Source organism: Myxine glutinosa, chromosome 1, assembly GCF_964187855.1.
Source record: "Myxine glutinosa chromosome 1, kmMyxGlut1.1, whole genome shotgun sequence".
Taxonomy (NCBI): domain Eukaryota; kingdom Metazoa; phylum Chordata; class Myxini; order Myxiniformes; family Myxinidae; genus Myxine; species Myxine glutinosa.
This window is the reverse complement of record NC_136261.1, coordinates 3,256,951-3,269,825: the sequence shown is the minus strand read 5'-3', so window position 1 is coordinate 3,269,825 and position 12,875 is coordinate 3,256,951. Positions and strand designations below refer to the sequence as shown.

Genomic DNA, 12,875 nt, shown 5'->3' with positions numbered 1-12,875 from the left:
GCCCAACAGCTAAATTGCTCAGAGGGTGGCCCAACAGCTAAATTGCTCAGAGGGTGGACAACAGCTAAACTACTCAGAGGGTGGCCCAACAGCTAAATTACTCAGAGGGTGGCCCAACAGCTAAATTGCTGAGGGTGGCCCAACAGCTAAATTACTCAGAGGATGGACAACAGCGAAATTACACAGAGGGTGGCCCAACAGCTAAATTGCTCAGAGGGTGGCCCAACAGCTAAATTACTCAGAGGGTGGCCCAACAGCTAAATTGCTGAGGGTGGCCCAACAGCTAAATTGCTGAGGGTGGCCCAACAGCTAAATTGCTGAGGGTGGCCCAACAGCTAAATTGCTGAGGGTGGCCCAACAGCTAAATTGCTGAGGGTGGCCCAACAGCTAAATTGCTGAGGGTGGCCCAACAGCTAAATTGCTGAGGGTGGCCCAACAGCTAAATTGCTGAGGGTGGCCCAACAGCTAAATTGCTGAGGGTGGCCCAACAGCTAAATTGCTGAGGGTGGCCCAAAAGCTAAATTACTCAGAGGGTGGCCCAACAGCTAAATTACTCAGAGGGTGGACAACAGCTAAATTAATCAGAGGGTGGCCCAACAGCTAAATTACTCAGAGGATGGACAACAGCTAAATTACTCAAGAGGGTGGACAACAGCTAAATTACTCAGAGGGTGGCCCAACAGCTAAATTACTCAGAGGATGGCCAGCTAAATTATTCAGAGTGTGGACAACAGCTAAATTACTCAAAGGTTGGCCAACAGCTAAATTACTCAGAGGGTGGCCCAACAGCTAAATTGGTCAGAGGGTGGCCCAACAGCTAAATTGCTGAGGGTGGCCCAACAGCTAAATTGGTCAGAGGGTGGCCCAACAGCTAAATTGCTGAGGGTGGCCCAACAGCTAAATTGCTGAGGGTGGCCCAACAGCTAAATTACTCAGAGGGTGGCCCAACAGCTAAATTACTCAGAGGGTGGCCCAACAGCTAAATTGCTCAGAGGGTGGCCCAACAGCTAAATTGCTCAGAGGGTGGCCCAACAGCTAAATTGCTCAGAGGATGGCCCAACAGCTAAATTGCTCAGAGAGTGGCCCAACAGCTAAATTGCTCAGAGGATGGCCCAACAGCTAAATTGCTCAGAGAGTGGCCCAACAGCTAAATTGCTCAGAGGGTGGCCCAACAGCTAAATTGCTCAGAGAGTGGCCCAACAGCTAAATTGCTGAGGGTGGCCCAACAGCTAAATTGCTCAGAGGATGGCCAGCTAAATTATTCAGAGTGTGGACAACAGCTAAATTACTCAAAGGTTGGACAACAGCTAAATTCCTCAGAGGGTGGCCCAACAGCTAAATTGGTCAGATGGTGGCCCAACAGCTAAATTGCTGAGGGTGGCCCAACAGATAAATTACTCAGAGGGTGGCCCAACAGCTAAATTGCTCAGAGGGTGGCCCAACAGCTAAATTACTCAGAGGGTGGCCCAACAGCTAAATTACTCAGAGGGTGGCCCAACAGCTAAATTGCTCAGAGGGTGGCCCAACAGCTAAATTGCTCAGAGGGTGGCCCAACAGCTAAATTGCTCAGAGGATGGCCCAACAGCTAAATTGCTCAGAGAGTGGCCCAACAGCTAAATTGCTCAGAGGGTGGCCCAACAGCTAAATTGCTCAGAGGATGGCCCAACAGCTAAATTGCTCAGAGAGTGGCCCAACAGCTAAATTGCTCAGAGAGTGGCCCAACAGCTAAATTGCTCAGAGGATGGCCCAACAGCTAAATTGCTCAGAGAGTGGCCCAACAGCTAAATTGCTCAGAGAGTGGCCCAACAGCTAAATTGCTCAGAGAGTGGCCCAACAGCTAAATTGCTCAGAGAGTGGCCCAACAGCTAAATTGCTCAGAGAGTGGCCCAACAGCTAAATTGCTCAGAGGATGGCCCAACAGCTAAATTGCTCAGAGAGTGGCCCAACAGCTAAATTGCTCAGAGGGTGGCCCAACAGCTAAATTGCTCAGAGAGTGGCCCAACAGCTAAATTGCTGAGGGTGGCCCAACAGCTAAATTGCTCAGAGAGTGGCCCAACAGCTAAATTGCTGAGGGTGGCCCAACAGCTAAATTGCTGAGGGTGGCCCAACAGCTAAATTGCTCAGAGAGTGGCCCAACAGCTAAATTGCTCAGAGGGTGGCCCAACAGCTAAATTGCTCAGAGAGTGGCCCAACAGCTAAATTGCTCAGAGAGTGGCCCAGCAGCTAAATTGCTCAGAGGGTGGCCCAACAGCTAAATTGCTCAGAGGGTGGCCCAACAGCTAAATTGCTCAGAGGGTGGCCCAACAGCTAAATTGCTCAGAGTGTGGACAACAGCTAAATTGCTCAGAGGATGGCCCAACAGCTAAATTGCTCAGAGGGTGGCCCAACAGCTAAATTGCTCAGAGGGTGGCCCAACAGCTAAATTGCTCAGAGGGTGGCCCAACAGCTAAATTGCTCAGAGTGTGGACAACAGCTAAATTGCTCAGAGGATGGCCCAACAGCTAAATTACTCAGAGGATGGACAACAGCTAAATTACTCAAAGGGTGGACAACAGCTAAATCACTCAGAGGGTGGCCCAACAGCTAAATTGGTCAGAGGGTGGCACAACAGGTAAATTACTCAGAGGGTGGCCCAACAGCTAAATTGCTGAGGGTGGCCCAACAGCTAAATTGCTGAGGGTGGCCCGACAGCTAAATTGCTGAGGGTGGCCCGACAGCTAAATTGCTGAGGGTGGCCCGACAGCTAAATTGCTGAGGGTGGCCCGACAGCTAAATTGCTGAGGGTGGCCCAACAGCTAAATTGCTCATAGGGTGGCCCAACAGCTAAATTACTCAGAGGGTGGCCCAACAGCTAAATTACTCAGAGGGTGGCCCAACAGCTAAATTACTCAGAGGGTGGCCCAACAGCTAAATTACTCAGAGGGTGGCCCAACAGCTAAATTGATAGGGCATAGGCCAAGGATGATGGAACTACTGAGAAAACCTGGCAGGAAAAAATGTTTGTTTTTCTTGGCTGGGACCCTGTCAAGAGGGGGGCCTCAAATTCTCTCTCTGGCAACATGTATCACACAGTGCCGCTCCTGGTTTGAGGAGGTACGACAATCATAACGAGAACGGCACTTGGAAGAGCGCATACCTCTGCCAGGCTGAACAGTTTGCGTTGTGTTTTTTGATCGTTGTGTGGTGATCAGGATCCGGAACTTCAAAATCAAATCGGCTTGTTCTTGCCACCGACCCAACTCATCCACCAAGTTTGGCCTGAATCTGTCTGCAACTTTTTGAGATATTGTGTTGTATATCATTTTTAGCCTGATTACTCAATGGTGGAGAATCACAAAACATTATCAGATCCACATCCAGATCTTCACCAAAATCGAATCAACTCATTCTTGTCACACACCCAATCTGTCCACAAAATTTCGGCCGAATCTGTCAAAATCTTTTTGAGATAACCTGCTCACAGAAAAGACAGACAGACAGACAGACAGACTTTAAATCATTCAGTGACACTTGACAAAACAGACCTAATCAAACACTGCTGTGACTAATCCTCCACCATCAGGCCTGGGAAGTGGGAACCAAGAGGCAAAGAAGGACTCGGATCATCTGTGGATTGCATGTTGAACAAAATCAGATGAAAAATGGGTCTGCATTCCCCAGGCTGCGGTAAAAAAAATAATGAATAAAGCCTTCACAACCGTGTCTAATGTATGTTTGTCTGATGTGTACAAAACTAACCCCAGGGGTCGAACGTATCGTTATTCTTGCTCCAACATCCTTAGTTTCTGAGATATCGACCAAAATGTGTTTTAAACATTGTGACGTTTGCAGGCAAACATTAAAGATCATGTGCCAAGGAAATCTGTTTGTTTTACGTCATAAGTTCAAACTAGAAAGATGTTGGAAATTGAACGGAGAACTTTTTGGTATAAACCGCAAGTCGATACACCTTCCGGTTCCAGAGTTACAGCACAAAAAGTGTTTTATGTTTTTGCAACGTCATGTCATAACGTGACGTGACGTAAGTAAGTTTCACAACGATCGGCGAAGCAACAAACAGACAAGGGTGAAACATAGGCTCCGTCCACCTACGGCAGAGGTGATAAAATACCCCAATTCTCAAAATGAAAAACATATACATCATACAAGCATCAACATCTCTGTTCAATCTCTTCGACCCCCGTTAATTCACCCCAGATCCACTTTTTTGAAACACCGACTTCTTTCTTTCCTGGAAGTTCTAGCAGTGTCCATGTGTTTTATACCTCTGCCCCCCTTCCCATGCATCCTCCCCCCAAACCCTCTCCCTCTCACAGATCTCCCGATGTCCCTGTTCTCTGCTGTCGTACTTGCATGCTTCCTTCTCTCTCCCTCATCTCGTCTCCCGCTCCTTTTATTGAATGTTTTGTGTGTCCGTTTTTTGTTTTTGTGATTCATGTTAGCCCTTTCACGAGCCTCGATCTTGTATACAAAAAAGAAAATTTTAAAAAGGGGGTGAATTACCCATGTGGAAGGTCAGATACTTTGTCGTTAAACTTAATTAACGAAGTTCCTCCATTCAACTTGCACATGGTGTAAATCGAGTCATATTAAAAAATTAATGATATCGATGAGGAATTTGACTCACACGTGCGGTCGATTGACCTGATGAAGACTTGACGATTCAGTGTCGATAGTGTTAAATCAGTGTTTACTCTGGCTCTTGGGAAGTGATATTTAGGCAAAACGCTACAGGTATTGCGTGCGAGAAGAGTAGGTGATGTTTTGCCTTCTTCCCTTTTGCCAGCATTGTCTTCATTGACAATGAAAATGAAATGCAGACATTCAATAAGTAGCTGTTCTACCTGTTTGTGACAAAACAACATTGTTTAAACGCATCGATTTTGGCCTCAGGCTGCTCACCTTCTACGTGGATAAAATGTGCTCATAAGTTCGTTTCTTTGTTTTTTGATAATAAAATTGGAGAAAACGGTGAAAAACGCAAGATATCGCGTCGCCCAACACCCTCCTTCCAATCTCTTCCCGGCCAAGGCCTCAACAGAAACAATGTGTCATTTACAAAGTGGCCATCACAGCATTATCATCACCCTCTACACTGCAGCACACAAACAAATGGCAAATAACCTCCCCTCTCCCACTTCCCCCCTCCCTCCCCGTCTGTACCTCATCAAGAGGAACAAGGGCCTGCAGCAGGTGCAACAGGCTCAAACTAAGGACCACAAAGGCCAGGTAATGGTGGTCACCCCTTGCCTCCCTTCCTGCAGCAGCATCATAGTGGTGAATTAATAGATCCGCCAGCACGGCCAAGCTGGACCCCAAATGGCTTGCCTGGAACACACGAGAACCACGTAACGTCAACGACGATATGTGACAGCTCGGGAGTGACGATCAGGGACAATAAACAGTTTTACCCACAACGTTTGTCTGCCCTTAAATAATCAACAAAAATGATCTTTCATAAAGCATTCAGATCTTTGGTAAAATAAAAGTTAACATTCAGAAATGGTGACAATAATAGCGAGGCAGCATGACCCTCCAAACCTCACCAGGCCGCGGCCCGTCATTGTGTCATCCTGCCATACGGTCGGTCGAAGGGACTCGATCAACAGAGCCGATGCCACTTGCATCACCTCCAGCACAGTAAAGAAGTCTTTCGTGAAGCCTGTGGGTAGGGGGAGTTGGAGAAGAGGACAAAAGAGAAAGATCAATAAGTGAGCAACCTTCAACATCATCTTGCACATCATGCATGACTTGGTACATGGAGGAGTAACAGTGTGTGACACAACTAACATCATAACATGAGAATAGAGCCTTATGATCACAACTATTACTAAACGGAGAAGCATGTCTTGTTGGTTGTTATCTCCATATGTGAGTTTCAGAAGGTGAAACGGAGTCCTCTCAGGTCTTGAAGTATCCACTTCCGTTTCGGTAAGGGATCATCATGATTCATGGATCAAGTTTTCTTTTCCTCAAAGTTTTGTTCCAAGGGCTCTTTCGAGGATCGACACCAAGCCGCGGACAGCTTCCAACTGCAGTTCGTTAGTATTGTCGTGTTTACAGCCGGTCAACACGGACCTGTGAACGGATGGGTCGAAACAGGCTTTATCTCTGAGGCTTTCGGAATTATGGAGATATAAGGTCACGCGCACGGCTGAGAAGAAACACGCGGAGCTTAAAACTTTTAATAAACCAAACGGGTTTATTCCCAAACAAACAAAAAGCAGGGAAAATAGAATCAATAATCACGATAAAAAATGTGGTAAACTTGGAGGTAAAATAAATCCGATAAAATCGAAGGCGCCTCTCCAGTCACAATCACATACAGGGAAGAGGGACAAAACTGGGCGACTTATCTCTGATGTGGCAGCGGAGGAGCGGGAAGATGGACACGAGCTGGTTTTGAGGAGATGCGCAAGACAAGGGGCAAGGTGATGAAGAGACAAACAGGATGATCCACAGACAATGGGGGAGGACGAAGAAGGCTCAAGGACCAAGGCAGACGAGCAGGATTGCCTCCTTCAAGCTCTCCACCTCTCAATTCCCCTCACTCTCTTGTTGATTCTCCTCACTCTCTTGAGAGCTCCCGTCTTCTGTTCCCACACAATTCTCTTCACAGAACTCCCAGCCCCTTGCTCCTCCCTTGTCTCACTTGACAATGCTTGGGCTCTACCCCCGTCCAGGGGACGATTATAGCTCCACCCCCTCTGTCTTTGCCTCTCACAATGTCATGGCTTTCTGCCTCGATTTTCTGGGCTTTTGTGAACATTGTTCAACAGAGATGTCACCCAGCACACCAAGATGTCTGGATGTGGAAGTTTACATGAGGTTTAACACACATTTCCTTAATTTTAATCCCTCTCTATCTTATCACAAACACGACCCTCGTATCGTGCACATTTAAACACAACCTTAAGTGAACAAATCCTACTTCCTTACATCGAGATTGTCTCCATACTCACACGCGGTCCATGCTAGTCCTACACAGTTCTATCTCTTCGAAGGTAATCTCAATCCTCCCCCATAAACCTAACAGTATTAATATTCCCAGAGATGTTTTTTCAGAACTCTGAAGTTCTTTTTTGTCATTCCCATTGCTCAAATAATCACAGGTACAATTTAAACGTTCTTCAGCTTCCAGGATATTTTCACTTCATTTTTGAGGTTTTGGTATTTGGTCATCTTATTGATTTATGTGTTGTTTAGGCCAAAATCACAAGGTACTGACACTTCCATTGGCACTGCCTTCTTTTTGTTGAACCTCAGTACTATATCCAGTCGCAATGCTTTGTTTTCTTTGTTCATGCACGATGGGATCATTTGGTCGTATGTGAGTGTTACGTCCTTGTTTTCAATTATCGCTTTTGGTTCATGTTTCAATGAGTTTTCTGGAACTGGAATAACTGAGACTTTTGCAAATGTGGCGGTGGATTACTCCATATACATCGTTGTGCCTTTGGGTGTACAGCTGCTCTGACATGAGTTTTTTTTTTGCATCGCGATAGGAGGTGGTTCATGCTTTCTGTTTCTACCTTGCAAAAATTTACACCTGTCTGATTGGCTCAGTCCTGCCATTTTCTTAAAACCATTCGTGTCGTGTCCCTGCTCTTGGCCATTTATTATGATTCGTTCTCCATCCCAGATGAGCTTACTTCTTGTTCGGCATTCCAATGAGCCTTCTTTGTCTACTTCCAATCTATCCAACTCTTTTTTTCTTTTTTTTATCCTCCTGCTCTTTTATCATTTTCCTGGTTTTGGCGGTATATATGTAGTTGGCAGTAAACAGTCACGTGAAAAGTAAGTACACCCCATGTAAAGTTTTGACTTTTTCAACATATTTCAACATAAAGCTATTTGATCTTCATTTCAACAATATTGATAGATAAAGGACATATAATATAACAAATATCATGAAACATTTACATTTTGTAGTCCATTGTATAATTTAAATAAACATAAATGCAAATTTTGCATGTGGAAAAAGTAAGCACCCTTGGATCTAATAGGTGGCATTGCCCCCTTTAGCAGAAACAACCTCAAGTAGGTGTTTCTCATAACTGTGTACCAGTCTCTGACATCGACTGGGAGAAATTTTTGCCCACTCCTCCATGCAGAATTCTTTCAGCTGTGCGATGTTTGAGGGGTTTCTTGCATGCACAGCTCGTTTCAAATCCCCCCACAACATCTCGATGGGATTTAGATCCGGGCTTTGACTTGGCCATTCCAGAACCCTCCATTTCTTTCTTTTCAGCCATTCCTTGGTGGATTTACTAGTATGTTTAGGGTCATTGTCATGTTGCAAGGTCCACCTTTGGTTGAGCTTCAACTTTCTGACAGATGGCCTCACATTATCCTCAAGCACCCTCTGGTACAATGAAGAATTCATAGTGGATTCCATGATGGTGAGCTGCCCAGGCCCTGATGCAGCAAAGCTGCCCCAAACCATAATATTTCCACCACCATGCTTTACAGTTGGTATCAGGTTCTTGTGGTCAAAGGCTGTCTTTGGTTTTCGCAAAACATGTCTTCTGGTACTGTGGCCAAATAGCTCTACCTTTGACTCATCTGTCCAGAGCACATTGTTCCAGAAGTGCTGGTCTTTGCCTCGGTGTTCATTGGCAAACTTTAGTGTTGCCCTGATGTTCTTTCTGGACAGCAAAGGTTTCCTCCTGGCACACCTCCCATGTAGATCAAATTTGTGCAGCCTCTTTCTAATGGTAGACTCGTGCACTTTGACAACAGTGGCAAGAGCTACCTGGAGGTCCCGTGATGACATTCTGGGGTTCTTAGAGACTTCTTTCAGCATCTTGCGGTCTGCTCTCGGGCTGAACTTGCTGGGGCGACCTGGCCTGAACAAGTTGGCAGTGTTTGGAATCTTCTCCACTTGTAGATGATCTTCCGGACAGTCGAATGATTGATTTCAAATTGGTTGGAAATCTTTTTAAATCCCTTCCCAGACTCGTCGGCATCTACAACCTTCTTTCTGAAGGCCTCAGAGAGCTCTTTTGATCTAAGCATGGTGACGCTGCACACTTCAACAACAAAGAGCAAACAAAACTAAATGTCTGAGGTTTAAATAAGACAGGTTCCTCCAAGATCCTCTCCAACGATGTTCTAATCATTTGCACCTGAGCTGGTGCACCTGATTCTAATTTTAGGTATTTGAAGTAGTGATAAATGTTGGGGTGTACTTACTTTTTCCACATGCGAAATTTGCATTTATGTTTATTTAAAATATACAATGGACTACAAAATGTAAATGTTTCATGATATTTGTTATATTATATCACCTTTATCTATCAATATTGTTGAAATGAAGATCAAATAGCTGTATGTTGAAATATGTTGAAAAAGTCAAAACTTTACATGGGGTGTACTTACTTTTTCACGTGACTGTATAACGGTTGATATTTCATTCGATTTTTTTTTCTTTTTTTTACAATCATTGTGGCTGTGTTGTGTGTTAATTGCTGTTTTGGTGTCATACGTGACATTTTTTTGCTGGGTGGGTTTGGGATAACTTCTCTCTCTGGCTTGCTGTCTTCGTGTTTGCTTGAAATTGGATTCGGTAGTCTGTGGCACTTTTCACGAACTCAACCAATCAAACTGTGGTCACGCTGTACACTCCACTGAGTTCCATTAGGCTGGTGCCTCCTTCTCGTCTCGGCAGGTACATTCTCGGGATGCACTTGTTTTTGGAAAACATTTTGTGGATGGTTAGGAGTTTTCTTGTTTAAAAAAAACAAACATTTTGTGCATGGTGAGGACGCATTCGATCGTGACATATTTGATGACCCTCTTCTACTCCAAGGTATGATGCTTCGTTGTCTAGCTCCTGTATTGTTGTATTTGATTTGGATCGATTTTTATGTTGTCCATTTTTGTTATTCTAGTTTGTATGAATGTGCACTTGGCACACTTATCGAGGCCAATTTCCATTTGAATGTCGTCAGTTTCACTAATTTCAGTTGTTCTACCAATTTTTAGTCATTTGGTAAAAATAATTCTAAATCATCCAAGTGCAGTAAAAAGGTCACATTTTTGTCTCTTTGGACATTCTCTTATTTGATGTCAGGGTGTCTCCATGTCCTTGCTCCTCAATGAGGTCACTTTATGGGTCCAGGGCCAGGCAAAATAGGAAGGGTGAAAGGCTGTCTCCCTGGAACATCCCACGACACATCTTCACCCGCAGTATTTCGATCTTTCCTTCCGAGTGTTGTAATATCAATGTGGTATTCCAAAGCTCTATTGCTTTCTCTATCAGTTTGATGATTGGTGGTTGATCTTGTATAATTGCATGCATTTTATTGGTGGTTGATCTTGTACAATTGCATGCATTTTATCACCGTGTACAGTGCATTCAGAAAGTATTCAGACCCCACCACTTTTTTCACATTTTGTTATGTTGCAGCCTTATGCTGAAATCGTTTAAATTAATTTTTTCCCTCATCAATCTACACTCAATACAACAACAACAACAACAACAATAACAACATGCATTTTAAGGCCATTTTCCCTGCTAGAGCGGGGGATAGCCTTGCGGTCCCCATGACAATCTTCTCCATCTTGCCCTATTTTCTGCATCTCTCCTTGTTAACCTGGTGTTGGGCTAGCGGCTAGGGTGCCAGCTTAGGATCCAAGGATCCTGGGTTCGAATCCCGGTCGATCGCTGAATTAACGCCAGGGGGGTTGACTCAGCCTGTCATCCTTCCGAGGTCGGCTAATTGAGTACCAGTTCACTAGTAATTCCCTGCTTGTCGTAAAAAGGCGACAAAAAGGGTTGGCGACAGGAAGGGCATCCGGCCGTAAAACATTGCTTCAAAAAGGGAACAAAAAAACAACAACAACCACAGTCCCCGAAAAAGGCCAACCCCCGCTTTGCGGGGGAAAATGGCCTCTACAGGTGGTTTTCTCCTTGTTAACCCCCTTGCCCGCATTTCTTCTTCCACCATCTTTTGCCAAGTCTTTCTCGGTCTTCCCCGTCCTCTACTTCCTTCCACATTCATTTCCATCACTCTTCTCAACCAGTCACTTTCATCCTTCCTCAACACATGACCAAACCATCTCAACCTGTTCCTCTTCACAGCATCAATCACAGGCTCTATTCCCATCATCTTTCGCAATTCATCATTTGTCTTCCTCTCTCTCAACGATACTCCGCACATCCGTCGAACCATTCGCATTTCCACCCTTTCCAACCTTCGTTGCTGCTCTACGTTCATTACCCATGTCTCGCTCCCATAAATCACAACACTTCTCACACATGCAGCATGCACCTTTCCCTTCAGCTTCAACGACACTCCCCTCCTCATCAGCACGCCACTCAGTTCCCGAAACTTCTTCCATGCACATCTCACTCCAGCAAACGTTGCCGAGTCTGATCCACCTTCTCCATTCAGCATGTCTCCGAGGTAGCAAAATATTTTCACACCTTCCAGCTTCACGCCGTCTCCAAGATCCAACTCAACATTTCCTCCATCTGCAGCTCCCTCTGTGCACACCTTACATTTGAATGTAGCTGCCACACTGGTTAATGACCCTCTCAGACCTGAATTAACTAATTAATTAAGGGTGCCGGCTTAGGATCCTAGGATCCTGGGTTCGAATCCCGGTCAATCGCTGAATTAACGCCAAGGGGGTTGACTCAGCCTGTCATCCTTCCGAGGTCGGCTAATTGAGTACCAGTTCACTGGTAATTCCCTGTTTGTCGTTAAAGGCGGCAAAAAGGGTTGGCGTCAGGAAGGGCATCCGGCCGTAAAACATTGCTTCAAAAAGGGGACCGAAAAACAACAACAACCACAGTTCCCGAAAAAGGCCAACCCCCGCTTGCGGGGAAAAATGGCCTCTAAAGGTTTTTCAGACCACGACATTTTTGATGAACCCACTCAGTGCACATTGTACATTGAATGGAGTTCACTCCGACACCCTTCCTGCACACAGCACAGGGCCACTTCCCAGTTCTTTCCACCTCACCACATGCTTTACCACCTGCCATCACCTTCGTCTTTCCGATATTCACCTTCAGACCTTTTGTCTCCATACATTCCTTCCACTTGTTCATCTTTTCCTTCAGTCCATCCATACTTTCCGCAATCAACACCAGATCATCTGCATACAACAACTCCCACGGTAAACCCTCCTTTACGTTCTGAGCCAGCACCTCCATCACAGCTACAAATCGTCATGGACTTAGTACCGACCCCTGATGCACTCCCTCCTTCACCTCAAACTCACCACTGTTCCCGTCCTTCGTCCTTACAGCTGTGCGCGCTCTTTTGTACATTGCCATCACTACTCTGGATGAACCATTCCTCCACTCCTAACTTCCTCAATGCCCATGTCAATACTTTGCGTGGAACCCGATCGAATGCTTTCTCCAGATCAACAAACCCAAGAAACAACTTCTTCCTCTTCTCCATGTACTTCTCCTGCAACTGCCTAACAATAAAAAAGCGCGTCTGTCATTCCTCTTCCTGGCATAAATCCAAACTGCATTTCGTCGATCTTCACTTTCTTCCTTATCCTCCTCTCCAACACCCTTTCCAATACCTTCATTCCATGCTCCAATAACTTTATCGCTTGGTACAAGCCACACTCCAGAGTGAAACCTTTCCCCTGGTATAGAGGGACGAGGGTACTCAGTTCCCAATCCACTAGAATGCGGCCTTCTTTCACCACCAGATTGGAGATCTCTGTCATTCTCTTCACACCCCAACTTCCTGCTGCCTTCAACATATCTCCCACAACTCCAGTCGGCCCTCCCGCTTTTCTACTCTTCATTGCTTTTATCGTTCTGGTGTTGGGCTAGCGGCTAGGGTGCCAGCCTAGGATCCAAGGATCCTGGGTTCGAATCCCGGTCGATCGCTGAATTAACG

General features: G+C 45.5%; 1 protein-coding gene across 1 annotated transcript in view; it reads right to left on the bottom strand.

Annotated features, from left to right (window-relative positions):
• The window catches only part of RTTN (rotatin), a 362,213-nt gene that overhangs the window by 258,837 nt on the left and 90,501 nt on the right, over positions 1–12,875 (bottom strand). The window contains exons 11-12 of the mRNA XM_078776353.1: positions 5,547–5,662; positions 5,164–5,328 (exon numbers count right to left, since the gene is read on the bottom strand). Coding sequence (XP_078632479.1) covers positions 5,164–5,328; positions 5,547–5,662 — 281 coding nt within the window. The remainder of the gene's footprint in view (positions 1–5,163; positions 5,329–5,546; positions 5,663–12,875) is intronic.